The sequence below is a fragment of the Geotrypetes seraphini genome, chromosome 10 (genome assembly GCF_902459505.1).
Source record: "Geotrypetes seraphini chromosome 10, aGeoSer1.1, whole genome shotgun sequence".
Taxonomy (NCBI): domain Eukaryota; kingdom Metazoa; phylum Chordata; class Amphibia; order Gymnophiona; family Dermophiidae; genus Geotrypetes; species Geotrypetes seraphini.
Window position 1 is genome coordinate 6,552,027 of NC_047093.1, and position 12,341 is coordinate 6,564,367.

A 12,341-nucleotide genomic window follows, 5' to 3' on the forward strand; every position below is an offset into this window, starting at 1 on the left:
GATGCCACATCTCAAAAAAGATATAGCGGCATTAGTAAAAGTACAGAGAAGTCGTTTTTTTCAATCCATGATTCCGTGATGCACACGAATCCAGGGTTAAGATCCTCAAGTAGGTCCTTCAAAATTTGAGTCTTGTTGCATGCGGATCTGGCGTTGCAATAAAGAGTCGGGACTGGCGTGAGAGAGTCAGAAGCATGGTTGGGAAGATTGGCAGGGAGGACAGGCTTTAAAGAGGCGTGATTGACTCTTCAAGGGTTTTTTTTTGAGGGATGACTTCTTGTGCGCATAAGTGTGGGGATTCTGAGGCCAGGGCAAATGTTACTGCCATTTGAGGAGTCAAGTAAGTTGGGAGAGGGAGGTTTCAAGCTGAGGGTGGTATTGAAAGATGAGCAGAGTAGGAGAAGAAGGAGCCACAGAGGTAGCTTCATAGTGAGAATTAGGGTAGGCTTTTTTTGGCTGCTGCCACACATTGGGCAGAAAGTTTCACTATATTGTCTACGACAGTGTATCGCAAACTGTGTGCCGTGGCACACCATGTGCCTCCTGAGATTTCTGGTGTGCCCCGCGGTACACTGGGGAAGAGGTTCCGGCGCCGGATGACCGTCTACAGGACATGCCTCTCGTGAAAAGAGGCATGTCCTGTAAGCAATCTCTCAGCACCTCTTCTCTCTGCCAGCCTTCTCTCAAGCGCGGGTCTTTCTGCGCAAGGCCCATTTGAAGGGCATTTGCGCATGTGCTGACGTCACGCATGCATATGACGTCATCATGCCAACGCCAGCACACTTCCAGGTGTCTCGAGCCGGGGACACTAGATTTAGTATGCCCCGGCTCAAAAATGTTTGCGAGACACTGGTCTACGATGACACCCAGATCTTTTTCTTGTGTGCTGACCCCTAAGGTGGACCCTAGCATCTGGTAACTATGATTTGGGTTATTCTTCCTAATGTGCATCACTTTGCATTTGTCCACATTAAATTTCATCTGCCATTTGGATGCCCAGTCTTCCAGTTTCCTAAGGTCTGCATGCAATCTTTCACAGTCTGCATGCGTTTTTAACAACTTTGAATCATTTAATGTCATTTGCAGATTTTATTACCTCACTCATCATGAGTGGAGTGAAATGGGTAGACATGAATTGCTTGTTTACTCTTGCCAAAAATACAAGGACTAGGGCAGTGAAGCTACTAAGTAGAAAATTTAAGACAAACCAGAGAAAATATTTCTTCACACAACATGTAATTGAACTCTGGAATTCATTGCCAGACAATGTAGGGAAAGCAGTTACTCTAACAGGGTTTAAAAAATGTTTGTATAATTTCCTAAAAGAAAAGATTATAAGCCATTATTAAATCCACTGCTTATTTCTAGGATAAGCAGCATAAAATCTATATTACTCTTTTGGAATCTTGCCAGGCACTTGTGACCTGGGTTGGCAACAGGATATTGGGCTTGATGGACCTGTGATCTGTCCCTGTATGGCATTACTTATGTTTTTATTTTCTTATAGTTTCTCCTCAAATATTGTATTGAAAGCTCTTTGTTGAGTCTGCATATTGGAGCATGCAAAATAATTTTCATTGTTGTTCCTATTTTTGTTTTAAATGAACCTGAGGAACCATTTACTTATGTAAATGAGGGAATGATTATGTTATCAGAACCTTATACACAGTTTCATGGTCTTCCACTTAGCCATCTCGCTCCCCTTCAATCTTTTCTGGATTCTGCTGCACACCTTGTATACCGCCAGTGTCATTATGCTCATGTTACCCCTCTCCTCAAGTCGCTTCATTGGCTCCCTATCCCCTTCCACATACAGTTCAAACTCCTCTTACAAATGTATTCACTCTGTAGCTTCTCAATATCTCTCCCCTCATCTGTTCCTATGCTCTACCTCAGGAACTCTCAGGCAAGAGTCTCTTGTCTGTACCCTTTTCCTCAACTGCCAACTCTACCCCTTCTGCCTTGCTGCACCGTTTGCCTGAAACAACATGCTTGCCTTGGTACGTTGGGCTCTGTGTCTGGCGGTATTCAAATCCAAGCTGAAAACCAACCCACTTATTCGAGGCTGCATTTAAGACCTAACCCTACTTAAGTGATAAAGCACCATGTTTGTTTCTCATTCCCTCTGTAGTTTTCTACCCTCTCTACCTCTTCTTCCCTTTGTATCCCCCCTCATGAATAGTATATACTGATCTACCCTGTGTGTCTGTCATAATTAGATTGTAAGCTCTTTCAAGCAGGGTCCATCTCTTGCGTGCTTAATGTACAATGCTGTGCGCGTCTGGTATCACTATAGAAATAATAAATGATAGTAGAAGAACTTTCTTGCTTTAGGTGCCTAAGTTCTCCTTGTGTTTTCCCACCATTCCTGATCAACCTGTTTACATGTGACTGAGGTTCAGACTTAACCTAGAGCAAGGGTGTTAAAGTCCCTCCTCGAGGGCCGCAATCCAGTTGGGTTTTATGCATGCGATCTATTTGCATGCACTACTTTCATGGTATGCTAATACATCTCATGCATATTCATTGGGGAAATCCTGAAAACCCAACTGGATTTTGGCCCTCGAGGAAGGACTTGCTGGTAACCTTCCATCCATTCTTGACTTTCTCTGCTGTAAGCCCACTTTCTTCTTGAAGATCCCAGTTCCTAACTTTCTGTTTGGACCAGCTACAAATATAACTATGACTTGGTCAGGCTGCAGCAATCCTGATTTCCAAAGCACACTAGCTCTTTATTTTCTGGGACCTACAGCAAAGAACTAGTGTGTGGAATTTAAGAAAGTTAAGAGCTGATCTTCCATTTCGTCACAGGTGACTCTGGGTGTCTTCACTTGCTAAGGCATCGACCAACTTTGAGTGACGCCATCTTGTCTGTTACAGGATTCCAGGGAGACTGAATGACAGACGAACACCACTAGGAGAGCTGAATTGGATCTTTACAGCTATCACAGACACCATCGCGTGGAATGTCCTCCCCAGAGGTGAAACCATTTCTTCTCTAAGAGTGAACAATTGGTATCATTAGTGGCTAAAAAAGAAGCTCAATGCAACTCCAGAGTTAAACCATTTTTGGAGCTGCTTATTTCAGCTTAGAACTGAAAAGTATTTGTCCTTTCAGATAGGAGTATGCAGGTATTTTGCAAGCCGCCTCACTGACTTGGCCAGTGCTTCTTATTCATAGGCAGTCTCTCAGGTTCTGGTATTGGGTCCATCATACACAGCACCATCAGTATACCACCATCTAACATGCTTCGTAACTTAACAAACTCCCACACACCATATGCTAATAGCCATGACTTGACCTTCAGATGTCCAGATAATCCATTCTGACCTGTTTCTTATGGGGGGGGGGGGAGAGAAACTATGCAACAGGGAAAGCAAGATTTGCTGTGGCCTTTTCTGGGATTCTCATACATCAAACTTTCTGTTTCACAGATCTCTTCCAGAAGCTGTTCAGGCAGGATCTGCTTGTGGCCAGCCTCTTCCGTAACTTCCTGTTGGCTGAAAGGATTATGAGGTCTTACAACTGTACCCCGGTCAGCAGTCCACGTCTGCCTCCTACATACATGCATGCCATGTGGTAAGTTCTTGCAAGAAGCAGCTTGTCTCTGGAGGTGAGCAGAAATGAATGGATCTGTTCCGTGGTATCCTACTGGGTACGTGTGACCTGGATTGGCCATCATCAGAGACAGGCTGTGTGGTGGTACTGGATTTTTCGTCTGACCCAGTATGGCTCATCTTCTGTTCTAATGTGTATTCAGTGTGCAAAAACAGAATATTTACTATGTTTTTCTAGCATTCATTAAATTTTCATTTATTAAATTTATGAATCAATCATAACATGGCAATCACTAGTGTTTCTCAACTCTGTCCTGGAGTACCCCTTACTTGATTTGCATACACTACCTCTATTATATGCAAATTTCTTTCTTGCATATTAATTGCAGATATCCTGAAAACCTGACTGGCAAGAGTTGACAATATCTATGTCAAAGCAATAATGGACTGTTCTTGTGTTGTTACTGAGCAGGTGGCCTTATGTTTTGCTGCCTTTTCAGTTTAGCTAGGTTGGCAATCCTCTGAGATCTCCAAGTTTTGTTAATGTCTGGTAGTGAACTTACCAAACGTGGAAATCATGATTGCAAACCATTCTGCTAACTAGTGCCTTGATCCCTATTTATACAGAAATATATTCTCAACTTCTCATCTGTTGTGACATAACACACATAAACAACGTCTGTCAGGTAACACACTGGACATTAAAATTCATAGCCAAGTCTCCCAAAAAATCCTAAATATTTTTTTGTTAAAAATGATTCAAAAGAAATATATTCTTAAACAGAATGTAATTGATTTGTTTTAGAAATTGTTAAGTTATTGCATTTTTTTTCTCAAAGGAGTTTTAATCTTCACTTTCAGTGAGAAATCTGGGACTGATGTATTGCATCCAGTTTTTCAATATGGACTTTTACTCGTTCTACAGCCTATACAAAGAGCGTTGAGCTAGGATGTTTCCCTTTACAGTTTGTCATACAAAACTGATATTCAGCAACACAAAATTCCTACCTTTCAGTTATCTACCCGAGTATGAAAGAAAGTAGCAAGCGTGTTGAAACAAGTCTGTGCATGTTGTGACATGTCTTAAGGTTACTTGCGCACAGTTGCAGCTCAGTGCGAGTCTAACATGCCAAGAGACAGGATGTCAGGATAGTCCTCATGCAAATCAAGTAAGAAACTGCTAGATTTGGAGCGCCATTCAATGATAAAACTTCTCACAAAAGAAGAGAAAAAAAACAAAAGAGGTCGATGAACACATGACTGCAGTTTATGGTGAGTCTGCTCCATCATCTTACAAAGTAAAATTTTGGAGCAAGCAGTTTAAGTAGGGTAGAGAGTTCATTGAAGATGACCTTCACACTGGATGACCTGTGGAAGCAACTTCCACAGAAATGTGCAAGAAAGTCAAGGATTTAATTTTGTCAGATAGATGAATTAAGGTTTCCTGAATAGCTCAAGAAATGGGCATCTTGTCAGGTACCGTTTGGAAAATAATTCATGAAAAGTTGAGCATGTCCAAGGCAAATGGGTTCCAAGAATGCTGACGCCATTTCAGAAGGCCACGAAGCTCCAGTGCTGTCAAGGAAACTTGGAGATGCTCTGTGAAGACCAAGCAAATTTTTTTTTCATCATTTGGTGACTTGAGATGAGACTTGGGTCTATCACACACAGAGATCCTGAGTCCAAAATGACTTTGTGTGGAATAACAAAAAACCTCGTATTGCTCTCGACAAGCTGAAAGCCTCTAAAATTAATGGGGGTTTGAATGTACCAGATTTTCATTTTTATTATATCGCATCATTGGCCAAATATGGAGCCTATTGGATTATTAACCCTAGTACCCAAGACTCACCAACCTGGTTTGACCTGGAACGGTTTTTATGTGCACCATTACATGTTTCATGCTTGTTGACGGTGCCAGTGCCCAAACTTTTGAGAAAATACTCCTTATTGAGTGCAACGCAGCATGCCCTTCATATACTAGACGTAATCGCAGAGATTTCAATTAAAGACAGTCCACTCTTGTCCATTTGGAATAACCCCAAAATCCAAATCAATAGTAAATCTCTTTCATGGAAAAGGTGGCAACGGGCTGGTTTGTGGTCTCTCCATCAGATAACCACTCTCACTTCGTTTGTTCCCTTTGTCACAATTTGCTCTACTTACTCATTGTCTCCTTCTGCTTACTCACAGTGGCTTTCTCTTACTAAGACGTTATCTTCTATGTCTATACGCTTTGATTATATGACATCCATTCACACTTTGTATCACTGGTCCACATTGGCTATATCAAAAGGTAAAGCGATATCTCTCTTCTATAGTATTCTAAGAGATCACTCTTTCACATTTTCCTCTCATTCCATGAAACATTGGGAATCTATGCTGACAACCTCACTTACTGATGTTGACTGGGAACTCTTCTGGTCATCGACAAACCGACCTCTTTTATCATCCAGAGTCTCACAATCAATGTTCTTCATTATGTGGAATGCGGTATGGACACCCTTTCGGATGTGGAAAGCTAACCTAAAACAAGACTCTATATGTTGGAATTGTATGAAAGAAGCTGGGACTCTTGATCACATGCTTTTCCACTGTGCTAAAGTTCGTTCCTTTTGGACATGCATTTGGGACACCATAAAGTCTATTACCAATTGTTCAGAAGAAATTTCCTTTGACATTATAATTCTCCGATCTCAACACCCTTGTTTTACACAGTCTAACTGTCCTCCTAAACTCATTGATGCAATGTTTGTGACTGCCCTTATGCACATCTTGAAAAATTGGAAGTCCTCTTCATTACTAAACTATACCTTTTGGTGGAATTCTTTGAGCATGTATCATAAATTTGAATCATATGCTTATGAAAAGAAAAATATAATTCGACTTTCCAAAAGTTTGACACAATGTAAATCACCCTGGAAATTCCTAGACTCATATGTTCAATCTATTTCATAGACACTCCTCTCTTCTTCTTCTTCTTTTTCTTTACCTTCATCTTTTTCCTCATTTTATTCTTTTTCTTTCTTCCTTCAATTTCTCTTTCCTCTTATCTTTTCTTTTATTATCTTTTCATGAACAGTCCTAGTACTTTAGATCTTTTAAAACGATTCAATTCTACATTGCACAATATAACTGAATATTTGTTATACTAAATGTTTTGTTTTATTTTTTGATACCTACCGACATAGATAAATTATTGAACGCCCCTCATACTGTAAATATGGCTGGGAATGGTGGCAGCAGTTATCATTGGAGGTAGTGGGGAAGCAGAAATAGAGATCAGCTTTTCTCAGGATCTGTGATCTCCCCATCTTGCAGGCACAGGTGCTTGTTAAAGAAAGCTGGCTGCAGATGCCACATTTTTGATAACATTCCCACCTCTTGGGGGACACAGAGTGACCATTGATTGCTATCGTGCTCAGATCAACAGCATTCTGGCACTGACACTGGGTTATTGTAATTCTCTGTTTGTGACTCCCAGACTGGATTCAGATCTGTTCTCTTAGCCCAGAATACAGCAGCTCATGTTATCACACCAGATCTTAACTGTTTGCTTTGCACTGGTTTCAATTTCTACTTTTCAAGACCATTAGAGGTGATATGTTTCAAGTTTATTAAGGCTTGATATACCGCTTTTCAATTCCAAAGCGGTTTACAACATTACATAGCTTTAAAAATTAGAAACACAATTGTAGACATAAACATAAAAACATAGGTAGACCAATCTCATGAATGACTACAAAATATGAGTTTATAACCTGCTCGTCTCCATGTGAACCAGAAACATGCATATTGTTCAAGTATATAAACTTATGTAATGTGCCAGTAAAAATGTTAAGTGTTTGCAATAATCCTCAAGCAGGGAACAAACGGAGAAACAGATAATCTAATTGCTTGAGAGAAAATTGAAATCTCTTGAAAGAAGATTCTAGTTGAAGCTCAGTGGGAAGAGAGTTCCCAAGAAAGGAAGCCAGGCAATAGGAAATGGATTCATTGGGAGCATCCAACTAAGAGATTTGTTATAGCAGATCTCAAAGATTGAGAGGGGAGATAGGAACGAGTGAGGAGGGAGGGAGAGAGAGAGAAAATGGAAACTCAGAATAATAAACTGTGTAATAGTAAGACATTTATAGTAGATTTTACTCCTGTAGGAAGCTAATGCTCCTTTAGGAGTTGGGCCGACATGATCTGATCTCTGCGTTGTGTTAGCCTTATAACTGTATTTTGCCTGAGTTGCAAACACGTGAATGAATGTAATCGACCAGCCAGTAATCAAGCTGGCTTAAGAGCAAAGCATAAAGAAGGGCTTTAAGAGCCTGGGCCTCAATGTATCATAGGGAGCTAATCATTCGTAATGCAGAGAATCACCTGAGATATATGGGGTAAAGGACATGGAGCTGTTTAAAAAAACCCCACAAGTGACAGGACTGTGTCAGCCATAGGGATAGGAGTTTGATTAATATAGGGCTGGGAAGCGCTGCCTGGACTTGAGCATTGAGGGCCATTTTAATCCAGGTGACAATCTGAGGTTAACTATCAAAGTGGCTTGGTAGGACTGACACCAGAAATCTCTCATCCATGAAAAAGTAAGTAGTGATTCTAAAATTTAAGTTGTAGGCTAGCTCTAGTCATGCCACTGGAGCTTGTGAGCATCTGTGAAGGTGAAAGCTATGCATTGGTAGTTTCGCTCCCAGCAGGGTCTCCCAAGGCAGACAGGTTTCAGCAGAGATTTCAAACTAACGATGTACCACCCATCTGGGCAGCAGCAGGTGGGCAGTGTTGGAGGTGGAGGATCACATTTGATGTGACAGTGGCGCCCGGCAATCTACCTCTTTATTCGGCCACGAAAACTTGATGATCATCAAGTTGCTAGAACTCAAACACAAGTCAATGGCACCTACCACTGTAGGCCAGAGGGAGCCTGGGGGACACCACAAGAGAGCAAAACCAGTCAAAATAGGGAATGAAATTTGAAAAATACAAGCAGAAAGGTAAGAGCAAAATCAATTACATGCAAAGAACCCTTATTTAAGCCAAGATTGAAGAAAATGGTCGACAACATCGAATGCAGAACTAAGAGCCAAGTTAGTTTAATAATATGTCTTTCCTTAAAATGGGACCTGTCTAGAGAAAGCATGACGGAAGAGGAATCAAATCAGTTCTTAGAGCCCGCATAGTATCGTAACAGCTCAGCGCGGATAGTATATTGAAAAATCTGGTCATCTCCAGAGATGCAGCACATGTAAAAATATCTTTCTAACATTAAATTCTTAACATATAATCATTAAAGAGAATTGTTGTAACCCTCTTTCTAAATGTAAACAAAACCTAGTCAGATCTTGATGTCACTGGGAGAGGAAGATAGTTCCAGGCCATGACTGCTTGATAAGGGAAGGAAGAATTAAAAATGTCAGTCGTTCACTGACGGATAATCTAGCTTTAAGAAGTTTCTCAAATCATAGTTAGACTTGGTTCTTCCATCTATCAAATAATATGGAGCCAATCTGTAATATATCTTAAATACCAGGTGATCCTTGTTTCCACAGGGAGCCAATGGAAAGAAATTAAAGTAAGGTTCACACAATCATATTTTTCTACAGAATAGCTGAGTTTAACCACTGCGTTCTAGACTACCTGCAACCTTTTCAGATGGCTTTTTGAAAATCCCACAGTTATAGTAGTCTAATTTAGATAATGCTAGAATAAAGTTTTGCGTATCAAAAAGCGTTTCTGTTGGTCTTCTGACCCTTGTGACGTGCTGGCTGGTAAGGCGCCAAACTAAAAGACAGCATCATGAAATCGCCCAAAGGGGTGTAAAGGTTAAATGATTTCTCTTCTTTGTTATGTGTATACCACTGCTCTTTACGTAACTTGTGCTTTAGGCACTGGGGTTTGCTGACCTATCTATCTACCAGTACAGCAGTGCACAAAATCGCTGCGCTCTGACATGTTTTGTCATTCGCTGCCTTTGAAACATTCAGAATCTGACCTTCTAACTTAACAGGAAGCAAGCGAAAACCTGTCAGTTCACAGCAACATGTTGAGAAGACGTCAGGATCATTTATGTGTTGTAAAATAGGTTTTATTATTACGTTTGCTATTTCATTTGTGTGTGTGTTTAAAATATTTTGATTTTATGTAGTTTGTTGTTTCTTGCTTAGCGGTATAAAGCTCATAAACCCTTGTAATGGGGATTCATTGTGAATTCAGGGTTCCGATCACTCGTCAATTGGACGTCAAAATCCTTCTGGAACTCATTTGCATGATTGACAGCCGCATACAACCTTACTTTCCAACTTCCTTCTGTGATCATCTGAATTTTCTAAGGCACTGCTAGTGCTTGGTTGCATGAAAAAAATGAACTATATTACAGTGGAGGGCAGTAACTATGCTATAGGTCTCCTGTTATTGATTGAAGTGGTGTCACATTCAGTAAAGAAAGCATTGCCTTGTACCTGCAGTGTCTGTCCTTGCTCCACTTCTCCAGCATATATTGTACCTGGATGGCTGAAGCAATTCAACTTACTGAGAAGAGATATGGAAGCATTTACCAGGCCTTTTTATATGAAGAAATTGATGGTCCATTGCTGCTGTATAGTGCAGTCTTGGGTTTTATTCGTTCCATGGTGGGCTACACCACAAATACTGTGTGCAGTTCTGGTCACCCTATCTCAAAAAAGATATAGTGGAATTAGAAAAGGGTACAGAGAAGGGTGATGAAAATGATCGATTGGAAAGGCTTAAACAGCTAGGGTTCTTCAGCCTGGAGAAGAGACAGCTTGGGGAATATATGATAAAGGTCTATAAAATACTGAGTGAAGTGGAGCAGGTAGATGTGAGTTGCTTCTTTACTCTTTTCAAAAATACCAGGACTAGGGGCTTCTAATGAAGCTACTAAATAGTAGATTTAAAACAGGAGAAAATATTTCTTCACCCCACTTGTAATTAAACTCCTGAATTGGTTGCCAGCAAATGTAGTGGTAGCAGTTAGCTTAGCAGAGTTTAAAAAGGATGTGAGGAAGTCCTTAGCTTATTCCTAGGATAAGCAATGTAAAATCTATTTTACTTTTTTGGGATCTTTCCTGGTACTTGGGTCCTGGGTTGGCCACTGTTGGAAACAGGATACTGGGCTTGATGGACCTTCCGTCTGTCCCAGTATGGCAGCTCTTATGTGAGCCAAGTCTAGGACAGTCGTGCCATTGTGACATCACTGCTGAGGTTGGCTCTTAGACATTATGACATCACAATCTCAGCTCTGGAATGTTGCTACTCTTTAGGTTTCTGCCAGGGACTTGGGACCCGGGTTGGCCACGGTTGGAAACAGGCGCTATGGTTGGAGCTACAGCCTCAGCACCCTAGGGTTGTGGGTTCAAACCCTGGGCTACTCCTTGTGACTCTGGGCAAGTCACTCAGTCCTTCATAGCCTCAGGTATTGTGAGCCCACTGGGACAGACAGGGAAAATGCTTGAGTACCTGAGTGTAAAAAACCACTTAGATAACCTTGATAGGCGGTATAGAAAAACCTAACAACCTGGGCTTGATGGACCTTTGGGGTGTCCCAGTAGGGCAGCTCTTCTATTTGTCAGAATTTCTCCATCCCTTGTCTTTTGAACATATCTTACTGATATTCCCTAAACTCATATTGCCCAGGAAGGGAAGGATCTTCAGAAAGAGTACAGTGTTTAATTTCTCAGTTGTCTCCTGGGGTCATTTAGGGGCTGCAGGAAGTGTCCTATCACTTTCTGAGAAGGAGGTTCTGTTTGCTGCAAAGACTCTGTAGCCTCCTCTTAATGGACTGACAAGCACATCTTGTTTCTTTTGTCTGCTGTAATGTAATCTGATCTGTAACATTACACACTGAGCTTCCAAAACCTTGATTTATTGTTTTGTGCTGGAAGTTAATATCACCTTGCAGTTATTGGAGTTTCACTTCTCAGCCTTATGCCAAACCCCTCATAATGTCTTTTCTGCTGACAGCTTTAATTGGAGAAGAGAGAGCCTGGACAGCCTTCAGCTCAAGTGAAGACGTGCACGGACATGGGTTTTCATGCAAAGACATCCTCTTCTCGGCTAAATATTTGCACATTCTAAAGATGATATTTATGTGTTTAATTTTGCAATTCACTCCGAGCTTGATTCTGGAAATGTCCCAAGTGATGACACTGTGCCGGTATTTGAGTCTTACTGCCTCCTGAAGACAGAAGTTTAATGAAGTGTGTCCATTAAACCTGACTGGCCTATACAGGGAGGCAATTGTGGGTTAGTTAGACAGAACCCTGTCAAAAACTTTACATTCCAGCAAATGGGGTTTTCAGTCACTTTATTGTCTTCTTTAAACGCTGTCTCCTGTTATATGTGTCAAAGATTGTTTCCATAGAAGAAATGCAATATTTTGGTTTATGGCGTAGCCCATTTAGACATTGAAATATTCATAATATCTTTATATATTTGCCAAGAGGCACCTTCAGATTCTTTAGTATGATTTTGTTTCAGTATTCCAATTTCCTTTGCTCGTAGCTTATAATAATCTGGGCATTGGCTTGGGATTTCTGAATGTCCCTTTATTTTAAAGGCTGCTCACAAATGCAGAACATTTTGTTCTATAAGAGATGTTGAGTGTTACTGGTGTGTGCAGGGAACTGAACTCCAAATGCATGTAACAAACACCGAGTGCTGGGTGTCCACTAATCAGCATGCAAGGGGGATGTTTGTGTGTGGCAATTTCCTAGCCTTCCTGTAAGAAACATCAGCAGTCATCTAAAAGAGATACAGGGCCCAGC

The 12,341-nt window shown here is 40.9% G+C and overlaps 1 protein-coding gene across 3 annotated transcripts in view; it reads left to right on the forward strand.

Annotated features, from left to right (window-relative positions):
- Nucleotides 1–12,341, forward strand: part of RPTOR (regulatory associated protein of MTOR complex 1) — a 496,675-nt gene that overhangs the window by 301,393 nt on the left and 182,941 nt on the right. For all 3 annotated transcript variants that reach the window (XM_033960074.1, XM_033960072.1, XM_033960073.1), the window contains exons 8-9: nt 2,881–2,981; nt 3,436–3,580. In XM_033960074.1, the coding sequence (XP_033815965.1) occupies nt 2,881–2,981; nt 3,436–3,580 (246 nt within the window). The remainder of the gene's footprint in view (nt 1–2,880; nt 2,982–3,435; nt 3,581–12,341) is intronic.